General features: G+C 41.1%; 1 protein-coding gene and 1 pseudogene across 1 annotated transcript; both read left to right on the top strand.

The window, feature by feature from the left end:
- Positions 1-459: 459 nt before the first annotated feature.
- On the top strand, positions 460-916 carry LOC123125909 (basic blue protein-like; annotated as a pseudogene).
- Positions 917-21,495: 20,579 nt separating this feature from the next.
- Positions 21,496-21,952, top strand: LOC123125907 (chemocyanin-like). Its single transcript, XM_044546349.1, has 2 exons — positions 21,496-21,684; positions 21,791-21,952. Exons 1-2 carry the CDS (start codon positions 21,496-21,498, stop codon positions 21,950-21,952), a joined length of 351 nt encoding a protein of 116 aa, XP_044402284.1.
- The last annotated feature ends 3,878 nt before the right edge of the window (positions 21,953-25,830 follow it).

The raw sequence follows: 25,830 nt of genomic DNA, 5'->3' as shown, positions 1-25,830 counted from the left end.
AGCTATGATTGAAAAGTCAAGATTAGGGACTTCTCCTTATAAAAAATAATTTTGTATTTTAAGAATTTCTTATTACAATTATATCATCTAATACTAGTATATATAAATATTTGATATACAACTAATGCATCCAGGAAAAAGAAATACTTACTAAATCATGAAAGTAGGAAATAAATGCATCCTCGTTCATTTCCATTAATCCAAGATCAGATTATATAAGTTGGAGGATTTGGTAGCATATACTAACTAATGTTGCATATCACAAATGTTGATTTGTCTAATTTAAGGCACGATTCTCATTATTTGAGCACATTAAAACAATGATTTTAGCTGACCGCCTATATATATCATACGAGAAGGAGACCGAACGCAAGCCATCACTTGAGGAATCGACCACTATTTCACTTTTTTGTTCTTGTGATCTTCGGTATCAACAAGAAGTCAAGAGCAACACCATCAATGGCACAGGCAACCATGGTACCCACCCTTTTGGTGCTGCTTCTGGCCGTTTGCTGTGCAACCACCGTTGTCCATGGCAAGGAGTGGACCGTTGGTGACAACAAGGGATAGAGCTTCAGCGTCTCCGGATGGGAGAGTGGCAAGCACATCCAGTCCGGTGACGTGCTTGGTGAGAACTCTAAAGATCAAGTGATTGGTTGTTCTTGATGTCTATACTGTGTTCTGATCTATATTCTTGTGTTAACTAATGCACGCAGTGTTCAAGTACAACCCGAGTATGCACAATGTGGTGCAGGTGGGACAAGGCGACTACAACTCATGCAGGGTCTCGGGCCCGTCGAGGACCTACACCTCTGGCAATGACCACATCCAGCTCTCCCGCGGAGGCAAAGCGTTCTTCATCTGCAGCCTTCCGGGTCACTGCCAGCAAGGCATGAAGATCGATGTCACTGCTTAATAGGTCTCGCGCATATGTGTCTCTTTGTATTTGTACCTTTTTACCAAGTCTTTATGGTGTGCTAGCTCATGATGAATTGGTGATAGAAGAAATAAATTAATCCTAGTGTAGTGTCTGCATCATGTTTTCATGGAATCTTGATAAACCAACATCTATTTGGACTAGCTACTGGAAATATACGCGTAGACATAAGTTTCTACCATTCTACCGACCATACTTTGAACATTAAGGGCAAACGATTATGAAGGTCTATCACAGTCATATGCATTCGGAGTCTTTTTTTTAATAGTTCACCAAATGTACAAAGCACCCCAAACATAATAAAAATTACATAGAGGTTCTTGGACCATCAAACGACCACTACCGCCAGAATGAGCCGCTCACGCGCCGCTTGTCGGAGCCGTCCTAACCTCGTCGATTACACCTGAGAAGTCTTCGTGCACGTGCCCTTAAGGACTAGTGCCCCGGAGCCCTAGTCGTCGAGTCATTTAACAAACTAGATCCATCAATCCGGTAATACGGTCGACCTTCACATATAGGATATGCTCCTAGTTGGTTCTTGTCGGATTGAGGGTAGGTTTTGGACTGCACCACTCCATGATTTTAGTAGAGTTATTTCAAACACCTCAACTTCAATTCCTTAGTGGATTGGAGCTGGAGTAGCATCTAGTTCATTTTGCTGGAGCAGAGAAATGGTTGCTTCACCTCCTCCACTTCACCCACCATACCCCTCTGCCCTTGGAGTTCCTTCGAAACTACCCAATATGCCATCTTGTTAACAAATACTAAGAGCATCTCTAGTCAACCTCTAATAATTTACTCCCTCCATTCCTTTATGTAAGGTGTATAATTTTTGGCATGGTGACCAAGACACATATTAATACACAAGTTAGGAAAAAATTAACCTTGGTTAAATCATTGATTAGTGGTAACTAAATCATTTGGGCTAGAAAAGTAAGAGATACACTCAATCGGGAGAGATACTTTCCTTTTTTTCTAGAGGGATAAAACGGAATTATTGATGAATTAGCAGAAATGCTCCTTACATTATTAAATTTTATCAAAAAACAAATGCACCTTATATTAAGTAACAGAGGGAGTATCTCCTTATACTAGAAGGGTTGGGCGCGCTTTGCTGCGCTGTTGATGTTGTTGGGATTCTTATATTTCTTTACTCACTGAATTTCAAAATATATGGCGTATTATTATTTTGAAAAGACAAACTTCTTTAAGTTTGATCAAATTTGTAGAGAAATAAATCAAAATTCATAATATCAAATCGATGTTATGAGATTCATCAAGAAATGAATTTTCATATATTTTTGTTTAATATTGGGGATGTCGATATTTTTGGCTCTAAACTTGTTCAAAGTTAAAGAATTTGACTGTCCATATAATCATACCCCTTATATTTTGACACTGAGGGAATATTTAGTTTGGTCGATGGGGGAGATGATGAAGTGTCTGATACGTCTCCGTCGTATCTATGATTTTTTATTGGTTCATGCCAATATTATACAACTTTTATACACTTTTGGCAACTTTTTATATGATTTATTGGACTAACCTATTGATCCAGTGCCCAGTGCTAGTTCTTGTTTTTCGCATGTTTTTTGTATCACAGAATATCCATATCAAACGAAGTCCAAATGCAATAAAATTTCATGGAGAATTATTTTTGAATATATGTTATTTTTGGGAATTAGAATCACCGCAAACGGAGGCCCACACAGCCCACAAGACACTAGGGCGCGCCAGAGGCCCCTGGCGCGTGGTGGTGGGTTGTGCCCTCCTCGAACGTCGGTTGGTGCTCTACTTCGGGCGCAAGGAAGCTTATATCCGAAAAAATGTGTTAAAATATCAGCGCAATTGGAGTAACGGATCTCCTGGAATATAAGAAACTGTTTTCGGCCAGATCAGGAGCGCGAAACAGAAGAGAACAGAGAGGGAGATCTAATCTCTGAGGGGCTCCCGCCCCTCCGCCACCATGGAGGCCATGGACCAGAGGGGGAACTCTCCTCCCATCTAGGGGGGAGGCCAAGGAAGAAGAAGGAGGAGGGGGGCTCTCTCCCCTCTCTCCCGGTGGCACCAGAGTGCCGCCAGGGCTAGGGCGGCGATCTACATCAACAATCTTGCTACCGTCAAGACCAACTTTCTCCCCCTCTATGCAGCGATGTAACCCCTTCTCCCCGCTGTAATCTCTAATTAAACATGGTGCTCAACTCAATATATTATTTCCCAATGATCTATGGTTATCCTATGATGTTTGAGTAGATCTGTTTTGTCCTGTGGGTTAATCGTGATCTTGGTTGGTATGATTGTATATTTTATTTATGGTGTTGTCCTATGGTGCCCTCCGTTCTCATGCAAACGTGAGGGGTCCTTGCTATAGGGTGTTGCAATATGTTCATGGTTTGCTTTTTGTCGGTGTTGCGGTGGTGACAGCAGCCTAAACGCGGATAAGTGGGTTATGTCGTATGGGAGTAAAGAGGACTTGATACTTAATGCTATGGTTGGGTTTCATGACCTTAATGATCTTTAATAGTTGCGAATGCTTGCTAGAGTTCCAATCATAAGTGCATATGATCCAAGTAGAGAAAGTATGTTAGCTCATGCCTCTCCCTCATATAAAATTGCAAGAATAATTACCGGTACTTATTATCGATTTCCTAGGGACAAATGACTTTATTGTTGACAAAAGCTATCTACTTTTACTACCTTGCAAGTTATTCTTAGTTTTATTCTCTCAAAGTACTCGTAGTTTTATTCTTGCAAAATAGTTTCATACTTGTTCTAGGTAAAGCAAACGTCAAGTGTGCGTAGAGTTGTATCGGTGGTCGATAGAACTTGAGGGAATATTTGTTCTGCCTTTAGCTCCTCGTTGGGTTCGACACTCTTATTTATCGAAGAAGGCTACAAACGATCCCCTATGCTTGTGGGTTATTAGTGTGTTTAATGTTTATTTGTAATGTGGTTATTTGGTGGGCCTTTTGTGGTGTGATTCTACGTTATCCGCTAATTAATACATATTTATGCGGGATTTTTTTTGCACCGGTGGTTGCATGTACTATATTCGTGCTATAGTATCACGCGGTGGCGCTTTTTTCTAGGTGAAGGGAGTCTGTGCGGGGTTGATATGTTTTTATAGGCCGGTTGCTGCTGGTTAATTTGAAAAATCGTTGGCCCGATCAAAATCATAAACAAATCCAACATTGAACACCTCAATTGAATGAAAGAGCTTTAGAATTGGGAAAAATAGAGAATTAAAATAATTAAATGGGAGAGCTCCTTGAGAAATTGTTTACCCGGTCAAAATCGAGTGACCCAATTCTAAATTGAAGTTACAATTAATTGTGAAGTTTTAAAAATTAGGAAGCATAGCGTATTATACAAAAAATTGAAGGAGAGAATTTTGAGAAATGTTGACCCGGTCAAAATTGGTTGACCAAATTCCAATTGGAGACCTCAATTGATTGTGAGGCCTCCAGTCCTAGGGAGCTTAGTGATATAGTATATCATAATTATTTTGACAAATTGTTGGCATCTGAGATATCTTATTATTGCTCATTAGTTGGTTGTGCTATTGTCATGAGTAAAAATGAGACCTAAGTGTTATCATTCATGTGGTTAGTTCATAATCTTTGTTGAAAACTTGTACACTAGTTAAGCATATATACAACATCAAGAACAAAATAGTTTGTAGAAGTTTTTCTTTATCACTTTCAGTTTGTTAACTAAATTCCTTGAGGACAAGCAATGAGATAAGCTTGGGGAGTTGATACATCCCAAACGTATTTACTTTTCCAAACACTTTTACTCTTGTTTTGGACTCTAATTTGCATGATTTTAATGAAACTAACCTGGATTGACGCATTTTTCAGCAGAATCGTCATGGTGTCATTTTTGTGCGGAAATAAAAGCTCTCAGATTGGGCTGAAATTTTATGGAGATTATTTCAGAAGAGACCTACTGGAGGGGGCCACTCAGGAACCATGAGCTCAGGGGGCATGCCCACCCAATCCCTCCCAGAGAGCGCCATGTGAGCTCATGGGCCCCATGAGCCTCCGTTTGCCCTAATTCCAACTCCATAAGTATCGTCTCACGTAGAGAAAAATCAGAGAGAAAGTTTCATCATGTTTTGCGAGACGGAGCTGCCGACACCTCCTCTTCTTCATCCGGAGGGCTGATCTGGAGTTTGTTCGGGGCTCCGAAGAGGGGGATTCGTCGTTGTCGTCATCATCAACAATTCCATGATGCTCACCAGTCGAGTGAGTAATAGCTTCGTAGGATTGCTGGACGGTGATGAAGTTGGATGAGATTTGTCATGTAATCGAGTCACTTTGTTAGGGATTGATCCCTAGTTCCACTATGTTCCGAGATTGATGTTGCTATGACTTTGATATGCTTAATGCTTGTCACTAGGACCCGAATACCATGATTTCAGATCTGAACCCTCTATGTTTTCATGAATATATTTGAGTTCCTGATCCTATCTCCTAGTTATATGCACTTGTTATTGTTCTGATCATTAGACCCCAAAGTGACAATAATTGGGACACTCTCTGGAATGACTGTAATTCAAGGAGTTCATGTATTCACCATGTGTTAATGCTTTGTTCCGGTTCTCTATTGCAAGCAGGCCTTAATATCGATTAGTTTCCTTAAGGACCCCGCTGCCATGGGAGGGTAGGACAAAAGATGTCATGCAATTTCTTATTATAAGCATGTATGACTGTATACGGAATACATGCCTATATTTCATTGACGAATTGGAGCTATTGTGTATCACTCTAGGTTGTGACTGTTATATGATGAGTGTCATCCAACACAAACATAAATCGCTGATGTCTACTACACAACTTTATTCTTGTAGACTTGTGTTGGGCCTCCAAGCGCAGAGTTTTGTAGGACAGTAGCAATTTTCCCTCAAGTGGACGACCTAAGGTTTATCAATCCGTGGGAGGTGTAGGATGAAGATGGTATCTATCAAACAACCCTGCAACCAAATAATAAAAAGTCTCTTGTGTCCCCAACACACCAAATACAATGGAAATTTGTATAGGTGCACTAGTTCGGCGAAGAGATGGTGATACAAGTGTAGTAATGATAGTAGATATTGATTTTTGTGATAGTGACAATAAAGAACAGGAAGGTAGCAAGTAACAAAAGTGACCACAAACGGTATTGCAATGCTTGAAAACAAGGCCAAGGGTTCATACTTTTGGTAGTGCAATCTCTCAACAATGCTAATATAATTGGATCATATAACCGTCCCTCAACGTGCGATGAAGAATCACTCCAAAGTTCCTATCTAGCGGAGAACATAAGAAGAAATTGTTTGTAGCTATTCTTTCCTATCGATCTATCCAAGAGTTCGTACTAAAATAACACAAAGTTATTCTTTCTGTTCGACTATCAAGAGTTCGTACTAAAATAACACTAAGTTATTCTTTCTGATCGATCTATCAAGGGTTCGTACTAAAATAACACCAAAGCAAATTTAGATTCATAATGCTCAATCCAACACAAAGAACCTCAAAGAGTGCCCCAAGATTTCTACCGGAGAAACAAAAGACGAGAACATGCATCAACCCATATGCATAGATTACCCCAATGTCACCTCGGGAATCCGCGAGTTGAGTGCCAAAACACATATCAAGTAAATCAATATGATACCCATTGTCACCATGGGTATTCATAGCAAGACATACATCAAGTGCTCTCAAATCCATAAAAGTATTCAGTCCGATAAAACAAAATCTCAAAGGGAAAGCTCAATTCATCACAAGAGAGAGAGAGGGTAAAACACCATATGAACCGACTATATTAACAAAGCCCGCGATACATCAAGATCATGACATCTCAAGAACACGAGAGATAGATTAAACACATAGATACTGGTACAAACCCTCAGCCCCGAGGGTGGACTACTCCCTCCTCATCATGGTGGCCGCCGAGATGATGAAGATGGCCACCGGTGATGATCTCCCCCTCCGGCGGAGTGCCGGAACGGGGTCTAGATTGGTTTTTCATGGATACAGAGGCTTGCAGTAGTGGAACTTCTGATCTAGGGTTACCCCAAGGGTTTTTGGAATATTTGGGAATTATAGAGTGAAGAGGCGGTGCGAGAGGCCACCGAGGTGGGCACAACCCACCTGGGCGCGCTTGGGCCCCCACGTGTGCCCTGGTGGGTATTGCTCTCCCTGGAGCTCCCCTCTAGTACTTCTTTGGCCCACCGGGTGTCTTCTGGTTCAGAAAAAATCTCCAAAAAGTTTCGCTGCTTTTGGACTCCGTTTGGTATTGATTTTCTGCGATGTAAAAAACAAGCAAAAAACAGCAACTGGCACTGGGCACTATGTCAATAGTTTAGTCCCAAAAATGAAAAAAAAATTGCTATAAAATGATTGTAAAACATCCAAGAATGATAATATAGCAGCATGAATACTTCATAAATTGTAGATACGTTGGAGACGTACCAACATCCCCAAGCTTAATTCCTACTCGTCCTCGAGTAGGTAAATGACAAAAGAAATAATTTATGAAGTGTGAATGCTAGCAAAGTGCATAATTTTGATCAATGAGAATTTAAATCACTTTTCCTAGCATCATAACAGCAATTATTTCTCATAAAACTCATCATGACAAAGTAGCAACCAATTCACATGTGAAGGTTCAAACAATGAATTCTCTTGAAACTCAACAACCTATATTCTTAGTCACCAAACAATTGCAATTCAAATTATTCAACAGAGTGTAAGTAAGAGCTCCACATAGTTAATCATCATATAGTATTCCATGATTGCTACTACTCAACGCATATTCTTAGAACAAATGGCATCCAATGAACACAGAGAAAGATAGGGGCTTAATATTTTGCCTCCCAACTCATTTATCATAGAGATAATTGTCAACAATAATAAATCATGATCAAATATATTTGATTGGTCATATGTGCCTAGATCTTTCCGCACCACATGATGCTTGCCAATTACAGAGTAATTGAGATTGAAATGAGAAAGCATACTATTGACTCTTTGCAGAAAAGTAAATACTGAAAAGTAAAAGATAGGCCCTTCGCAGAGGGAAGCGGAGGTTTTCATGCGCTTTTTATTTGGATGCCCAAGCTCTTAATGAATAGGAACATCACGTTAATTGCCCCTTATGATAGCAACCTTTATTATGCAGTCCATCGCTTTTATTACTTTGCCATCACAAGTTCGTACAACGCTCAATTTTCCCTTACAATAAAAATCAAACATATTTAGGAGCAATTTTTATTGCCTTATGCACCGATGACAACTTACTTGAGGGATCTTATTCAATCCATAGGTAGGTATGGTGGACACTCATGGCAAGAAACTGGGTTTAAGGGTTTTCGGATGCACAAGTAGTATCTCTCCTTAGTACGAATTTTTGGCTAGCAAAAGATCCTAGGCAAACACCACATGTTGGAGGATCTATGACAATATAACTTCTATGCAAAAATACACAAACATAACTCATTACGTTCTCTTTCTTGTCCAATTTCAGCTAATTTGCTCAAGTTTGAAAATAATTAATGGGTATTCACAATCATAAAAGATGTCCAAGATAATATATTTGCATGTGAAAGTTCTCTTCCTTATACTAATCATTCATGAATTGCTTGTATGACCAATATTGTGATTGCCAAGCTTTAAAAGATTTCACTTTCCAAACCCAATGTGAAGCTACTACTAGGCATGATATAATTTCAACTTCATGATATTCAATTCATTCAACAATTTACTCATAGGATATAAGTGAAGCACAAGAGTAAATGACAAGCTACTCCGAAAAGATATAAGTGAAGATCAAGCGAGTAGTTATGTAAATAGGTAGCTAATTGTGGACTCTCTCTTATTTAAAAACTTTCTGATTTAAGTATTTTATTAAAACAACAAGCAAAACAAAATAAAATGGCATTCCAAGAATAGCACACATCATGTGAAGAAGCAAAAACTTAGGCTCAACCGAGACTAACCGATAATTGTTGATGAAGAAAGGTGGGATGCCTAGCGGGGCATCCCCAAGCTTAGATGATTGAGACTTCTTGAAATATTATCTCGGAATGCCATGGGCATCCTCAAGCTTGACTTTTGTGTCTCCTTAATTCCTTTTATATCACGGTTTCCCTAAATCTTTAAAACTTCATCCACACAAAACTCAACAAGAACTCGTGAGATAAGTTAGTATAAATCAATGCAAAACCTTATCATTCTCTATATCACTAAAATTATTATTCAACATTGCATACTAAATGCCTCTGCATATTCAATACTCCTATCCTCAAATAGAATCATTAAACAAGCAAACATATGTAAATAATGCAAACATAACAGCAACCTGTCAAAACAGTACAGTCTATAAAGAATGCAAGAATATCAATACTTACTTAACTCCAGAAATTCTGAAAATTTACGATACTGTAGAAAAATTTATCATATCTTATTGTGCAAAACTAATTCAACATTTTATCACATTCTGACTTTTCAAGAGAATTTTTGCAACAACGATAAACTTTCTGTTTTCAAACAGCAACATGTAGACTTTTAAAATAAGCATAGTAAAGGCTATCATTGCCACTTTTATTGAAATAAAAGATGCAAAACATTATTCTAAATAACAGCAAGAAAATCCTAGTAAAATAAAATAATGCACCAAGCAGAACTTATAGCATGTGACGAATCAAAATATAGCTCCAAGTGAAGTTACTGATAATGTTGGAGACGAAAGAGGGGGTGCCTTCTGGGGCATCCCCAAGCTTAGTTGCTTGGATCTTCCTTGGATATTAACTTGGGATGCCTTGGGTATCCCCAAGCTTAGGGTTTTGTCACTCCTTATTCTCCTCATATCGATGTCTCACCCAAAACTTGAAAACTTCAATCACACAAAACTTAACGGAACTTCGTGAGATAGGTTAGTATGATAAAGAGCAAACCATTCACTTTGGTACTGTAAAAGACAAGATTCATAATTTTTTTCACACAATGCCTACTGTACCCATTCATTTCTACAATGTATATTGAGCAATATAAGCCATAGAAAATATAAAACAAGCAAACTATGCATTGAAAACAGAATCTATCAAAACAGAACAGTCTGTAGTAATCTGTACTCCAACCTTACTTGTGCTACTCCAAAAATTCTGAAAAATTAGGAAAATGTAGGGAATTTGTATATCTATCACCTGTAAAAAATTCAGATCAAAAGCAGCATAATAATACAGTATAATAATCATGTGAACACACAAAAATAGTAGGTAAAAGTGTTGGGTTGTCTCCCAACAAGCGCTTTTCTTTAATGCCTATTAGCTAGGCATGATGATTTCAATGATGCTCGCATGAAAGATAAGAATTGAAACGTAAAGAGAGCATCATGAATCACATGGCAATCACATTTAAGTCTAACCCACTTCCTATGAATAGGGATTTTGTGAGCAAACAACTTTAAGAGTTCAATATTAATATTCTCATACATATCAAGTGACATTGGCGACCCTTTTTTTACCATCAAATCATCACACACATGTTCTCTCCCTCCCTCTTCCTCACTCTCTCTCCCCCTATCCCTCTCTCTCCCTCTCTAACACACACACATATCCATCTTATTGGGTACGAGACCATAATCCATCTATTTGACACACACACACACACACACACGCTAGTGCATAAGAATATGGATTATGTGTATTATATTTGCCACCACAACTGAGGGAATTAATTTCATGTAAATCGGCCAGCCACAGCTCCAAGAATACGCGGAGGAGGTGGCCCGGGTCGGCGTCGGCACCGTCCGGCGTGGGCCATGGTCCCGCTTCCAAGTGCGTCTGCTCGCCGGCCACCCACGCCGGGTCCTTCAAGTGCCGCTTCCGCCGCACCAACTCCCTGGGCCACGGCCACGGCCACGGCCAGGGAAGCCGCCCTTCTTCGCCCCTTCACCGGCCGTGGCCAACGCGTTGCCGTGGCACCCGACCTCGCCGTCCTCGTGCTCCGGCATCGCCGCGACCCAGTGACGCAGCCCAAGCATCGGCCGCTAGAATCAAGAACGCTCGACAACGGTGAGGGAAGGGAAGATTAAAATCATGAGAGTGAAAATTAAAATCATGACGACAAGTTTCAAGGTTATCATTATTCTTTATAGCATACATGTCATCACCATAATTATCATAGATAGCAACTTTGTTATCATAGTCAATTGAAGCCTCATCCAAAATGGTGGATTCATCACTAAATAAAGTCATGACCTCTCCAAATCCACTTTCATCATTATAATCATCATAAATAGGAGGCATGCAATCATTATAACAAATTTGCACATCAAATCTTGGGGGACTAAAAATATCATCTTCATCGAACATAGCATCCCAAGCTTATGGCTTTGCATATCATTATGGATATTCAAAGAATTAGTACTAACAACATTGCAATCATGCTAATCATTTATACCAAACATTCTATTGAATTATTCTTCTATCAATTGAGCACAATTTTCCTTTCCATCATTTTCACAAAATACATTATAAAGATGAATAATATAATGCAACCTCAATTCCATTTTTTTGTAGTTTTCTTTTATAAACCAAACTAGTGATAAAACAAGAAACTAAAAGATTCAGTTGCAAGATCTAAAGATATACCTTCAAGCACTCACCTCCCCGGCAACGGCGCCAAAAAAGAGCTTTATGTCTACTCACAACTAGTTCTTGTATACTCGTGTTGGGCCTCCAAGCGCAGAGTTTTGTAGGACAGTAGCAAATTTCCCTCAAGTGGATGACCTAAGGTTTATGAATCCGTGGGAGGCGTATGATGAAGATGGTCTCTCAAACAACCCTGCAACCAAATAATAAAAAGTCTCTTGTGTCCCCAACACACCAAATACAATGGTAAATTGTATAGGTGCACTAGTTCGGCAAAGAGATGGTGATACAAGTGTAGTAATGATAGTAGATATTGATTTTTGTAATACGAACAATAAAAAAGAGCAAGGTAGCAAGTAACAAAAGTGAGCACAAACGGTATTGCAATGCTTGAAAATGAGGCCTAGGGTCCGTACTTTTGCTAGTGCAGTCTCTCAACAACGCTAATATAATTGGATCATATAACCATCCCTCAACGTGTGATGAAGAATCACTCCAAAGTTCCTATCTAGCGGAGAACATAAGAATAAATTGTTTGCAGCTATTCTTTCCGATCGATCTATCCAAGAGTTCATACTAAAATAACACCAAGTTATTCTTTCCGATCGATCTATCAAGAGTTCGTACTAAAATAACACCAAAGAAAATTCAGATTCATAATACTCAATCCAACACAAAGAACCTCAAAGAGTGCCCCAAGATTTCTACCGGAGAAACAAAAGACGAGAACGTGCATCAACCCCTATGCATAGATTACCCCAATGTCACCTCGGGAATCCGCGAGTTGAGTGCCACAACACATATCGAGTGAATCAATATGATACCCCATTGTCACCACGGGTATTCATAGCAAGACATACATCAAGTGCTCTCAAATCCATAAAAGTATTCAATCCTATAAAACGAAATCTCAAAGGGAAAACTCAATTCATATAAAGATAGAGAGGGGAAAACACCATACGATCCGACTATATTAACAAATCCCGCGATACATCAAGATCGTGACATCTCAAGAACACGAGAGAGAGAGAGAGAGATTAAACACATAGCTACTGGTACAAACCCTCAGCCGACTACTCCCTCCTCATCATGGTGGCCGCCTGGATGATGAAGATGGCCACCGGTGATGATCTCCACCTCCAGCCAAGTGCCGGAACGGGGTCTAGATTGGTTTTTCGTGGCTACAGAGGCTTGCGGCCGCGGAGCTTCTGATCTAGGGTTACCCTAAGTGTTTTTGGAATATCTGGGAATTCATAGGGTGAAGAGGCGGTGCGGGCACTACTAGGGAAAAGCCTAGGAGTAGTGTAGGTCTGAGGGCTATCAGTAGCATGGGGAACCGCGCTACTGATACGGCGCTACAGCTAACACTTAGCAGTAGGCGTTCCTACCCACGCTACTGTTATAGCAACTTAGCAGTAGCGCTGTCCATACAAGCGCTACTGCTAATCTAACTAGTAGTAGCATTTTCCGTGCCCCCGCGCTACCACTATTCTGTTTTTCATTTTTTTTAGTGTATTTATACGTTGTTATACAAATTTTGATACAATACCAATTAATAGGTTGTTATATGATTGTGTCCATGATGAATTAATATATCATTGTGAGGAAGAAACATGGATTAGATTCATTTGGATGAATCAAAAGTTGAATTAGGACGACGATCCTACTAATTCAACTTTTTGTCACTTTTGATCCATCCACATGAATCTAATCCGCGTTCCTTCCACCTATGATATAATAACTAATCATGATCATAATAACAAATCATCATGATAATCGTGATCAATATCATCATCATATTAATATAAAAACTCTTGCATCATATCATCGCCAACAACACTAGCTAATAATGATCATAGTCATTACCACCAACACTATTTAATCATCATAGTCATAGTGTAGCTATCTAATCACCACCAACACTAGCTAATAAAAATCATCATAGTCATTACCACCAACACTAGCTATTCAATCATCATAGTCATAGTGTAGCACATCATCATCTTCAAACTCATTCTAGCTAGCTAATCACTCCTGCTGCTCTCTCTCAGGTAAAATAGCATAGAACATGTGTAGCTCTCCTGCTTCATCATATTGGAGCATGCAGATAAACCTGTCTCCTAATTGTGGGCCGCGCTTCTAATTGCTGCCCCCTAGTACTTCTCTGCTGTGATCCTTCACATTGCTCCAATCTTTGACTATTAAGACTTGCTCGCTTGAGAAATCCTAAATGCACTCATGTGCAATGTAGGGTGTCTTGGCCGCAAGCTAACCATTGTCATGTGACCTTTAGCCTCGATGCAATGAGGCACAACTATCATCGGGAGTCCCTGTTGAAGAACATCGTAGTAACATACTTAGCAATGAAGTTTAGCTTAAAAAATAATGTATGCAAAAGATGCATTGAGGACAAATAGTAAAAATATTACCATCTTTCCTAAATAGATGTGACCGTATTTCAATACGCACACTAGAGGTCGCATGTTTTGAGTACTAATATCTTGAAGTCCACAAAAATAACCTGTCTTGGCAGTATCAAGATCCTCGAGCCATGAAACATAATGACCTATCTCCTCACAGTTTAGTTCAGCTCCGGGACAGTAGTAGGTGCTATCTACCAAGTGCCAGACAGGTTTGCTTGAATGGAAATAAGCTTTCAATGGAAATTAGTTGTCAACTATTTTTAAATAAACAATATAAATTACTTAATAAATATGGTTGAGAAACTCACATAATGGTAGAACTGGAGGCGTCTGCACATCGACCCAGATGTCGATATTACCTTCAATATCATCTTCCGGACGAATATCAAAGGTGACAAGCATATCAGGCTCAAATGCATAAGCCTTGCATAGTGCTCTCCAATTTTTGCATTCAAAATAGGTGTAGGTGTCTGCATTCTATAATTTGACGGCAAAAGTATAACCATGCTCGATCCTCAAGTGAACTCTCTTTACCTCCATACTTTCCATAGTACTGAAACAATCATATCCAAGACATAAATTCTTGCATGGCAGGGGATACGCTAGTATAATGGTAAAAAATTAAAATAATAAGTTGAAGCAAAAGAAGCAGAATTCATGCTTAATTACCATAAAAGACTTGTCGTTGTGACTTACAGTATCCACTTCGAAGGTCCCATCCAGCTTGATGCTGAAGCGCCTACCACCAACTAGGTGAGGCCTGTCACACAGGCCGCGCTCGTCTCGCAGTACTCGCACATACCGAATTCCTTATCGTCGTCAGACATTTCCTATCTTCATAGTTGAAACATTAATTGAAAATCGATCGAAGGCAACTACCAGGAAACTCAGCACATAGATCACTATTACTCAATATCCAACGGGTTGACTTTAGGTATGTCGAGTCTTCCTTGCTGAACTATCATCTCACGTATATGGTGGGCATTCCCTCTCTGATATTGCGCCCGTCGATGATGGTCGCTACTCCTCCTTTCCCTAGTGCATTACAAATATCTATCACAAGGAAAAGAAGGAGAAGCGACCCCCACGACTGTTGGGGAACACAGTATTTCAAAAAAATTGCCTACGATCACGCAAGATCTATCTCGAGGAGAGTGTGTCTACGTACCCTTGTATACCGAAAGCAGAAGCGTTTAGTAACGCGGTTGATGTACTCGAACATCTTCGCGATCCAACCGATCCAAGTACTGAACGTACGGCACCTCCGCGATCAGCACACGTTCAGCTTGGTGACATCCCTCGAACTCTTGATCCAGTTGAGGCCGAGGGAGAGTTCCGTCAGCATGATGGCGTGGCGACGGTGTTGATGAAGTTACCGGTGCAGGGCTTCACCTAAGCACTATGACGATATGATCGAGGTGTGTAACTGTGGAGTGGGCACCGCACACGGCTAAGAGAAGACTTGGTGTGTGTTCTAGCGGTGCCCCCCACACATATATATAGGTGGGGGCGGGAGTAGCAGGAGGCGCGCCCCAAGTAGGAGGAATCCTACTTGGGGCCTAATCCTATTCGGCCTCCCCCCTTTCCATGTTTTTCGGAGGGAGAAGGAAAGAGGAGGGGAAGAGAAGGAAAGGGGAGGCCGAATTGCCCCCCTTCCTTTCTCTCCTCTCCCTTTACTTTCTCCCACCCTATTTGGACATGTATGGGGTGCACTAGCCCAGTAGGGGCTGGTCTGTCCCACCCTAGGCCCAATAAGGCCCATATCTTGGTCGGGGGTGCCCGGAACCCCTTTCCGGTGACCCGATATGTATCTGGTACCCCCGAAACACTTCCGGTGTCCAAATACTATCATCCTGTATATGAATCATTACCTCTCGACCATTTCGAGACTCCTTGTCATGTCCGTGGTCTCATCCGGGACTCCGAACAACATTTGGTCATCAAATCACATAACTCATACAATATAAAATCGTCATCGAACGTTAAGCATGCGGACCCTACGGGTTCGAGAACTATGTAGACATGACCGAGACACCTCTCCGGTCAATAACCAATAGCGGAACCTGGATGCTCATATTGGCTCCCACATATTCTATGAAGATCTTTATCGGTCAAACCGCATAACAACATACATTGTTCCCTTTGTCATCGGTATGTTACTTTCCCGAGATTCGATCATCAGTATCATCATACCTAGTTCAATCTCGTTACTCGCAAGTCTCTTTACTCGTTCCATAATGCATTATCCCGTAACTGACTCATTAGTCACATTGCTTGCAAGGCTTATAGTGATGTGCATTACCGAGAGGGCCCAGAGATACCTCTCCGATACATGGAGTGACAAATCCTAATCTCGATCTATGCCAACTTAACAAACACCATCGGAGACACCTGTAGAGCATCTTTATAATCACCCAGTTACATTGTGACGTTTGATAGCACACTAAGCGTTCCTCTGGTATTCGGGAGTTGCATAATCTCATAGTCATAGGAATATGTATAAGTCATGAAGAAAGCAATAGCAATAAAACTTAACGATCATTATGCTAAGCTAACGGATGGGTCATGTCCATCACATCATTCTCTAATGATGTGATCCCGTTCATCAAATGACAACACATGTCTATGGTTAGGAAACTTAACCATCTTTGATTAACGAGCTAGTCAAGTAGAGGCATACTAGGGACACTCTGTTTTGTCTATGTATTCACACATGTACTAAGTTTTCGGTTAATATAATTCTAGCATGAATAATAAACATTTATCATGATATAAGGAAATATAAATAACAGCTTTATTATTGCCTCCTCCGCAAAAAAAACTTTATTATTGCCTCTAGGGCATATTTCCTTCAACGACAACAGTCGGCATTCTTCTTCTCTCATATATGGTGGACACTCCCTCACCATTTCGGTCGTCGATGATGGTCACTACTCCTTCTTCCCCTAGTGTGTAACAAAGGTCTAGCACAAAGAGAAGAAGGAGAAGCGACCCCCACGACAACAGTCGGCATTCTTCCTCTCTGAAATATATATATATATATATATATGGTGGACACTCTCCCTCACTGAAAGACACACAAGGAGCCGAAACATACCTAAAGTCAACCTGTTCCATATATCGAGCAATGACATAGAAAAAATTTCCTATGTTTTGCCGAAATATAATTGAATTCCCGTTCTGGCAAATCACAAGCACTCGATATGCCCTACATTGTAGCACAAGTCATGCTAAAATGTATGAAAAAAAATGGCATGAACTTTGCTAAAGATAGGAGATATCGAGCGCCTGAAATTTTCCCGGACGGAAACAAATCAACATTCCAGCAAAACATAGGCCACTCGGAGGCACATTGCAAACAAGAACACCCAGACATCCTCTATACTCAGAGTGCATCATCATCGACATCAATGACATGGCAACTATATAGCACTAGCATTTTCATCATCGACATTTACAACACATTATCATTTGGCTATTCTCACCTAGAGGTCTGAAGGGGTCGACGATGGGGACTACTGCGGGGATGAGGCAGGGGTAAACTTGATTTCTGCACAAACAAAATATATTAACCACTGACTAAAAATAAACTAATTCTATTAAGCACTTACTATAAATAAACTAGTTCTATTAAGCACTTGCTATAAATAAACTAGTTCTATTAAGCACTTACTATAAATAACCTAGTTAGTTAACCTAGCTAGTTAACCTAGATAATTAACCTAAATAAACTAGTTAACCTAGCTAGCCAGCCTAGTTAACGTAGCTAGTTTGAATTTTTACTAATTTACTAAAAAATCTACTCTATGCAAGAACGGAGTGAGGAGAGATGAGGGAGGGAGGAGGGAGTGGGGTGGGGGAGGGAGGAGGATCAGAGGAGGGAGGAGAGAGGAGGAGGGGAGGAGGGAGGGAGGAGAGAGGAGGAGGGGGAGGAGGGCGGTGGGAGGAGGGGGCGGCCGGAGGAGGAGAGAGGAGGAGGGAGGAGGGTATACCGAGGAAGGAGGAGGGAGGACTGCGGCGGCAATGCGGTGGCGACAGCAATGTGGCGGCGGCGGAGGAGTGAGGCAGCGGGGAGTGACGTCTACTACGCGACTTTATTCTTGTAGACTCGTGTTGGGCCTCCAAGCGCAGAGTTTTGTAGGACACTAGCAATTTTCTCTGAAGTGGATGACCTAAGGTTTATCAATCTGTGGGAGGCGTGGGATGAATATGGTCTCTCTCAAACAACCCTACAACCAAATACTAGAAATGTCTTGTGTCCCCAACACACCCAATATAATGGCAAATTGTATAGGTGCACTAGTTCGGCAAAGAGATAGTGATAAAAGTGTAATATGGATGGTATAAATATATTTTTATAATCTGAATAAATAAAAACATCAAGGTAGCAATTGATAAAATGGAGCACAAACGGTATTGCAATGCTTGAAAATGAGGCCTAGGGTCCGTACTTTCGCTAGTGCAATCTCTCAACAATGCTAATAATTGGATCATATAAACATCTCTCACGTGTGATGAAGAATCACTCCAAAGTTCTTATCTAACGGAGAACATAAGAATAAATTGTTTGTAGGGTACGAAACCACCTCAAAGCTATTCTTTCCGATCGATCTATCCAAGAGTTCGTACTAAAATAACACCAAAGCAAATTCAGATTCGTAATATTCAATCCAACACAAAGAACCTCAAAGAGTGCCCCAAGATTTCTACTGGAGAAACAAAGAGAAGAACGTGCATCAACCCCTATGCATAGATTACCCCAATGTCACCTTGGGAATCCGTGAGTTGAGTGCCAAAACATATATCAAGTGAACCAATATGATACCCCATTGTCACCACGTGTATTCATATGCAAGACATATATCAAGTGCTCTCAAATCCATAAAAGTATTCAATCCGATAACGAAATCTCAAAGCGAAAACTCAATTCATCACAACAAGATAGAGAGGGGAAAACACCATATGATCCGACTATATTAACAAAGCCCGCGATACATCAAGATCGTGGCATATCGAGAACACGAGAGAGAGAGAGAGAGAGAGAGAAAGAGAGAGAGATTAAGCACATAGCTACTGGTACAAACCCTCAGCCCCGAGGGTGGACTACTCCCTCCTCATCGTGGTGGCCGCCGAGATGATGGAGATGGCCACCGGTGACGATTTGCCCCTCCGACGGAGTGCCGACACGGGGTCTAGATTTGTTTTTCGTGGCTACAGAGCCTTGCGGTGGCGGAACTTCTGGTCTAGGGTCTCCCCGAGGGTTTTTGGAATATTTGGTGATTTACAGGGCAAAGAGGGGGTCCGGGAGGCCACCGAGGTAGGCACGACCCACCTGGGCGCGCTTGGGCCCCCAGGCTCGCCCTGGTGGGTTGTTCCTCCCTCGAGGCACCACCCAGGTGCTTCTCGGGCCCACTGGATGTCTTTTGGTCCATAAAAAATCCACAAAAAGTTTCGCGGTGTTTGGACTCCGTTTGATATTGATTTCTTGCGATGTAAAAAAAAGCAAAAAACTGCAACTGCCACTGGGCACTGGGTCAATAGGTTAGTCCCAAAAAATGATATAAATTTGCTATAAAATGATTGTAAAACATCCAAGAATGATAATAAAACAGCATGAATAATTCATAAATTAGAGATACGTTGGAGACGTATCAGGGAGTGAGGGGAGGAAGAAGATGGTCGGGGCGCGGGGGAGAAAAATTTGGGGATAAGTCACCCATAGCAGTAGTGCGGTTCCAGGAAGAGAGCTACTGCTAAGACCAATAACGGTAGCATTGGTATTAGACCAGTGCTACTACTATACCTAGCTTGCCGGCAACGGTGTGGCAGTTATAGTAGTAGCGCTTTTTACCTGGGACGCGCTACTGCTACTTATATAGTAGTAGTGGGCTTGTGCACAACGCGCTACTCGTACATAGTAGTAGCGCATGTTTTTGACCATCGCTACTGGTAAGCTTCTCTGTATAAGGTTTTCCTTAGTAGTGGGGAGGCCACCGAGGTGGGCACAACCAACCTGGGTGTGCCTGGGCCCCCAGGCGTTCCCTAGTGGGTTGTGCTCTCCTCGGAGCTCCCCTCTGGTACTTCTTTGGCCCACCAGGTGTCTTCTGGTCCAGAAAAAATCTCCAAAAAGTTTCGCTGCGTTTGGACTCCGTTTGGTATTGATTTTTCTACGATGTAAAAAACAAGAAAAAAAAAACAGCAACTGGCACTGGGCACTATGTCAATAGGTTAGTCCCAAAAAATGATAAAAAGTTGCTATAAAATGATTATAAAACATCCAAGAATGATAATATAACAGCATGAATACTTCATAAATTATAGATACGTCGGAGACGTATCAATCGCTGACCCAATTCCTACGCTTTTCTCATATCGGTCTTTGCTAAGTTACTATTGTTGTTGTTGTTATAATCATCACAAACTGCTATTTTTATTTTTCCTGTTACTATTGCTACTGTTACAGCTACTATCAAAACTATCAAACTACCATGTTACTAAACACTTTGTTGCAGAAATATAATTTCCCAGGTGTGGTTGAATTGACAACTCAACTGCAAAGGCTCATAAATATTCTTTGGCTCCCCTTGTGTCGAATCAATAAATTTGGATGAAATACAACCCTTGAAGACTATCATGATCCCCTATACTTGAGGGTTATTAGTAGGTCATTCCAGTTTGTGCCAGGATGGTTAGTTTAGGGCCAATTTCGTTGATCAGGAGTAGTTGCGGACTTTCCACGGAGGGCGCCCTTGAGGTAATCGTCTCCGTCCAAAGTGGCTACAAGTTCTTGGTAAGTCTCACAAATTTTCCTCTAAATTAGATCCTTCAGAATCTCGTCGGGTTTACTGCTTTGTTAACCAATCGGGGCTCTTTTCTTTTTCAATTGTTCCAAATTAACCTAGCCTAAAATTCTTATATGAATCTAATGAATTCAATTTTTAAACTTCTTAAATTCATTTGAACTCCATTTATTGAAAATATTCCTGTCAATTTCAAATTATTTGAGACTAAACAATCGCAAATCATGGCCTCCAATCGCTTTAGCAGCTATCGTTGAAAAGTCAAGATTAGGGACTTCTCCTTATAAAAAATAATTTTGTATTTTAAAATTTTCTTATTACAATTATATCATCCAATACTAGTATATATAAATATCTGATATACAAATAATGCATCCAGGAGAAATATTTACTAAATCATGAAGTAGGAAATAAATGCATCCTCGTTCATTTCCATTAATCCAAGATCAGATTATATAAGTTGGAGGATTTGGTAGCATATACTAACTAATGTTGCATATCACAAATGTTGATTTGTCTTATTTAAGGCAAGATTCTCATTATTTGTCCACATTAAAACAATGATTTTAGCCGACCGCCTATATATATCATACGAGAAGGAGATCGAACGCAAGCCATCACTTGAGGAATCGACAACTATTTCACTTTTTTGTTCTTGTGATTTTCGGTATCAACAAGAAGTCAAGAGAAACACCATCAATGGCACGGGCAACCATGATACCCACCCTTTTGGTGCTGCTTCTGGTCGTTTGCTGCGCAACCACCGTCGTCCAGGGCAAGGAGTGGGTTGTTGGTGACAACAAGGGATGGAGCTTCGGCGTCTCTGGATGGGAGAGTGGCAAGGACATCCAGTCCGGCGACGTGCTTGGTGAGAACTCTAAAGATCAAGTGATTGGTTTTTCTTGATGTATATAATGTGTTCTGATCTGTATTCTTGTGTTAACTAATGCACGCAGTGTTCAAGTACAACCCGAGTATGCACAATGTGGTGTAGGTGGGAGAAGGCGACTACAACTCATGCAGGGTCTCGGGCCCGTCGAGGACCTACACCTCCGGAAATGACCACATCCAGCTCGCCCGCGGAGGCAAAGCATTCTTCATCTGTAGCCTTCCGGGTCACTGCCAGCAAGGCATGAAGATCGCTGTCACTTCTTAATAGATCTGGCGCATATGTGCGTCTTTGTATTTGTACTTTCTTACAAGTCTTTATGGTGTGCTAGCTCATGATGAATTGGTGATAGAAGAAATAAATTGATCCTAGTGCAGTATCTGCATCATGTTTTCATGGAATCTTGATAAACCAACTTCTATTTGCACTAGCTACTGTTAATATACAAGTAGACATAAGTTTCTACAATTCTACCGACCATACTTTAAACATAAAGGGCAAACTATTATGATGGTCTATCACAGTCAATTGAATTCGGAGTCTTTTTTAAAAATAGTTCACCAAATGTACAAAGCATCCCAAACATGATAAAAAATACATAGAAGTTCTTAGACCATCAAACGACCACTACCGCCAGAATGAGCCGCTCACGCGCTGGTTGTCGAAGCCGGCCTGACCTTGTCGATTACACCCGAGAAGTCTTCGTGCACGCGCCCTTAAGGACTAGTGCCCCGGAGCCCTAGTCGTCGAGTCAACTTAACAAACTAGATCCACCAATCCAGTAACACGGTCGACCTTCACATATAGGATATGCTCCTGGTTGGTTCTTGTCGGATTGAGGGTGGTTTTGGACTGCTCCAATTCATGATTTCAATAGATTTGTTTCAAACACCTCAACTTCAATTCCTTAGTGGATTGGAGCTGGAGTAGCATCTAGTTCATTTTACTGGAGCAGAGAAATGGTTGCTTTACCTGCTCCACTTCACCCACCATACCATCTGCCCTCGGAGTTCCTTTGAAACTACCCAATATGCCATCTTATTAACAAATACTAAGAGCATCTCTAGTCAACCTCTAATAATTTACTCCCTCCATTCCTTTATGTAAGGTGTATAATTTTTGGCATGGTGACCAAGACACATAATTATACACAAGTTAGGAAAAAATTAACCTTGTCTAAATCATTGATTAGTGGTAACTAAATCATTTGGGCTAGAAAAGTAAGAGATTTACGCAATCGGGAGAGATACTTTCCTTTTTTCTACAGTGATAAAACAGAATTATTGATGAATTAGAAGAAATGCACCTTACATTATGGAATTTTATCAAAAACCAATTGCACCTTCTATTAAGTAACAAAGGGGGTATCTCCTTATACTAGAAGGGTTGGGCGCGCTTTGCTGCGCCGTTGATGTTGTTGGGATTCTTATATTTCTTTACTCACTGAATTTCAAAATATATGGCGTATTATTATTTTGAAAAGTTAAACTTCTTTAAGTTTGATCAAATTTGTAGATAAATAAATCAAAATTCATAATATCAAATCGGTGTTATTAGATTCATCAAGAAATTAATTTTCGTATATTTTTGTTTAATATTGCGGATGTCGATATTTTTGGCTCTAAACTTGTTCAAAGTTAAAGAAATTTTACTTTCCATAAAATAATACCCCTTATATTTTGACACCGAGGGAATATTTAGTTTGGTCGATGGGGGAGATGATGAAGTGTGTTTTATGTTTATTTGTAATGTGGTTATTTGGTGGGCCTTTTGTGGTGTGATTCTACGTTATCTCATAATTAACACATATTTATGCCGGATTTTTTTTTTGCATCGGTGGTTGCATGTACTATATTCGTGCTATAGTATCACACGGTGGCACTTTTTTCTAGGTGATGGGAGTCTGCGCGGGGTTGATATGTTTTTATAGGCCGGTTGCTGCTGATTAATTTGAAAATTCGTTGGCCCGATCAAAATCATAAACAAATCCAAAAATGAATACCTCAATCGAATGAAAGAGCTTTAAAATTGGGAAACATAGAGAATTAAAATAATTAAATGGGAGAGCTTCTTGAGAAATTCTTCACCCGGTCAAAATCGAGTGACCCATTTCTAAATTGAAGTTTCAATTTGATTGTGAAGTTTTAAAAATTAGGAAGCATAGTGTATTATACAAAAATTTGAAGGAGAGAATTTTGAGAAATTGTTGACCCGGTCAAAATCGGGTGACCAAATTCCAATTGGAGACCTCAATTGATTGTGAAGTGTGACGCCCCCAATTCGACCGTACACTAATCATACACGCAAATGTGTACGATCAAGATCAGGGACTCACGGGAAGATATCACAACACAACTCTAGACACAAATAAAACAATGCAAGCTTCATATTACAAGCCAGGGGCCTCGAGGGCTCGAATACAAGCTCGATACACAAGAGTCAGCGGAAGCAACAATATCTGAGTATAGACATAAGTTAGACAACACTACCTTAAGAAGGCAAGCACAAAAGAAGCAACAATCGAAGAGGCAAGGCCTCCTACCTGGGACCTCCTAACTACTCCTGGTCTTCGGCGGCCTCCGTGTAGTAGTATCCATTGGCGGTGGCATCTGGCTCTAAGGATCCACCATCTGGTTGCATCAACCGGAAAGAAGAAGGAAGGGGGAAAAGGGGTAGCAAAGCAACCGTGAGTACACATCCAAAGAACTCACGAGCATCAGATCTAAACTAAGTATGCATTGGTATCAAATGGAAGGGTTGTATCTGTGGACTGAACTACAGAATGCCGGAATAGGGGGGAAGGCCTAGCCTATCAAAGACTAGCATCTTCAAGCAGCTCCAAGCATCTTGCAGCATGTAGACGAGTAAAGAATAGTAGTTTATATTTAACAAACATGTTGTAGCATTAACGCCCAGAGATCCTTCCTCGACTCCCTACGAGAAAGCAATCCCGGGGCCAGATATCCATCACATATCAAGTATCCATTTCTAGTTGTATAAGATCAGGATACAAGTCTGAACGTCCATTACCGTGGACACGGTATTCGAATATATATCTTCCCTGCAGGGGTGCACCACGTTTTCCAACACGCTCGATCACTCTGGCCGGACACACCTTTCTGGGGTCAATGCCCGGCCTCGGAAGATCAACACGTCGCAACCCTACCTAGGCTCAGCAGAGAGGTCCCCGCCGGTCTACATCCTAAGCACTCCGGGGTCTGGGTCCATCGCCCGTTGCACTCCGGGTCGTTACATGTAGGGCGGGTCCAGGCTCCACCACTACAGGATGGTGCCGGCCCAGCCGTGCCGCAATACTGAACTGGCCGTCTGACAAAGCTTCGGCTGATACTGCGACGTCGAGGCCCATAACTATTCTCGCGTGGTGGTTAGTGCGTAAAGGACAAAGGCCAATTCAGAACAAATACCCAAACCAGTTAGTGCATTAACAATTAAAGTAGTGATGGCTGTCGGGACAAGTCTAGAACTATCACCCCTTCCTGGGTGATACCGCTAAACGGCCATCCGGCACTGTCACAACGCACGGGTGCTCTCCGGGCCCGCCCGGCTTTCACATCAACTCGCGGGTACCCCTTAGGGCCGACCCGACTTCAACAATGGTCTCAAGTAAAGTCAAGGTAACCGTGTGTCCAAAACATCAAGGAAGAAAACCCGAGCAATCACCCCCAGTGGATTCCACTCAATGTAAACGTCAAGGTGAACGTAAGAGGGACCACCCTCGAGGATCACACTTGAGGTGTTGCACGATAGAGCCGTATCAGGAATGGTGAAAGAGGAACCACCCCCGTTGACCACGACCGAATAGCTACACTACAGAATTATCATCAGGAGTGCGTTATGAGGGATCACCCTCGGCACTCGATAGTAGCTCTGCAGAGTCGAGCAACTAAAGGGGCGTGATGTGATGTGAGGTGTCAGGCTCTGGTCGTCGATCACGATGATCGAGGCATCGTTGATGAAGCAGGGGCAACAAGGACAAGTGGGGGTCACTGATGGATCTCTAACCAACCTATACTAAGCAGTTTAGGACAAGCAGGTAGGTAACAATAGCAGGTACAAAAGCAAGCTATGCATCAGAATAGGAGCAAACAATAACAGTAGCAAAATCTAATGCAAGCATGAGAGAA

Source organism: Triticum aestivum, chromosome 5D, assembly GCF_018294505.1.
Source record: "Triticum aestivum cultivar Chinese Spring chromosome 5D, IWGSC CS RefSeq v2.1, whole genome shotgun sequence".
Lineage (NCBI taxonomy): Eukaryota > Viridiplantae > Streptophyta > Magnoliopsida > Poales > Poaceae > Triticum > Triticum aestivum.
This window is presented reverse-complemented; position numbering and strand designations above follow the sequence as displayed.

What these genes read in the sequence shown, in the direction of transcription:
- LOC123125907 (XM_044546349.1), top strand. Translation starts at nt 21,496, where the DNA reads ATGGCACGGGCAACCATGATACCCACCCTTTTGGTGCTGCTTCTGGTC. An exon ending in GTGAGAACTCTAAAGATCAA is followed by an intron (nt 21,685 to 21,790) that starts GTGATTGGTTTT and finishes AATGTGGTGTAG; the next exon opens with GTGGGAGAAGGCGACTACAA.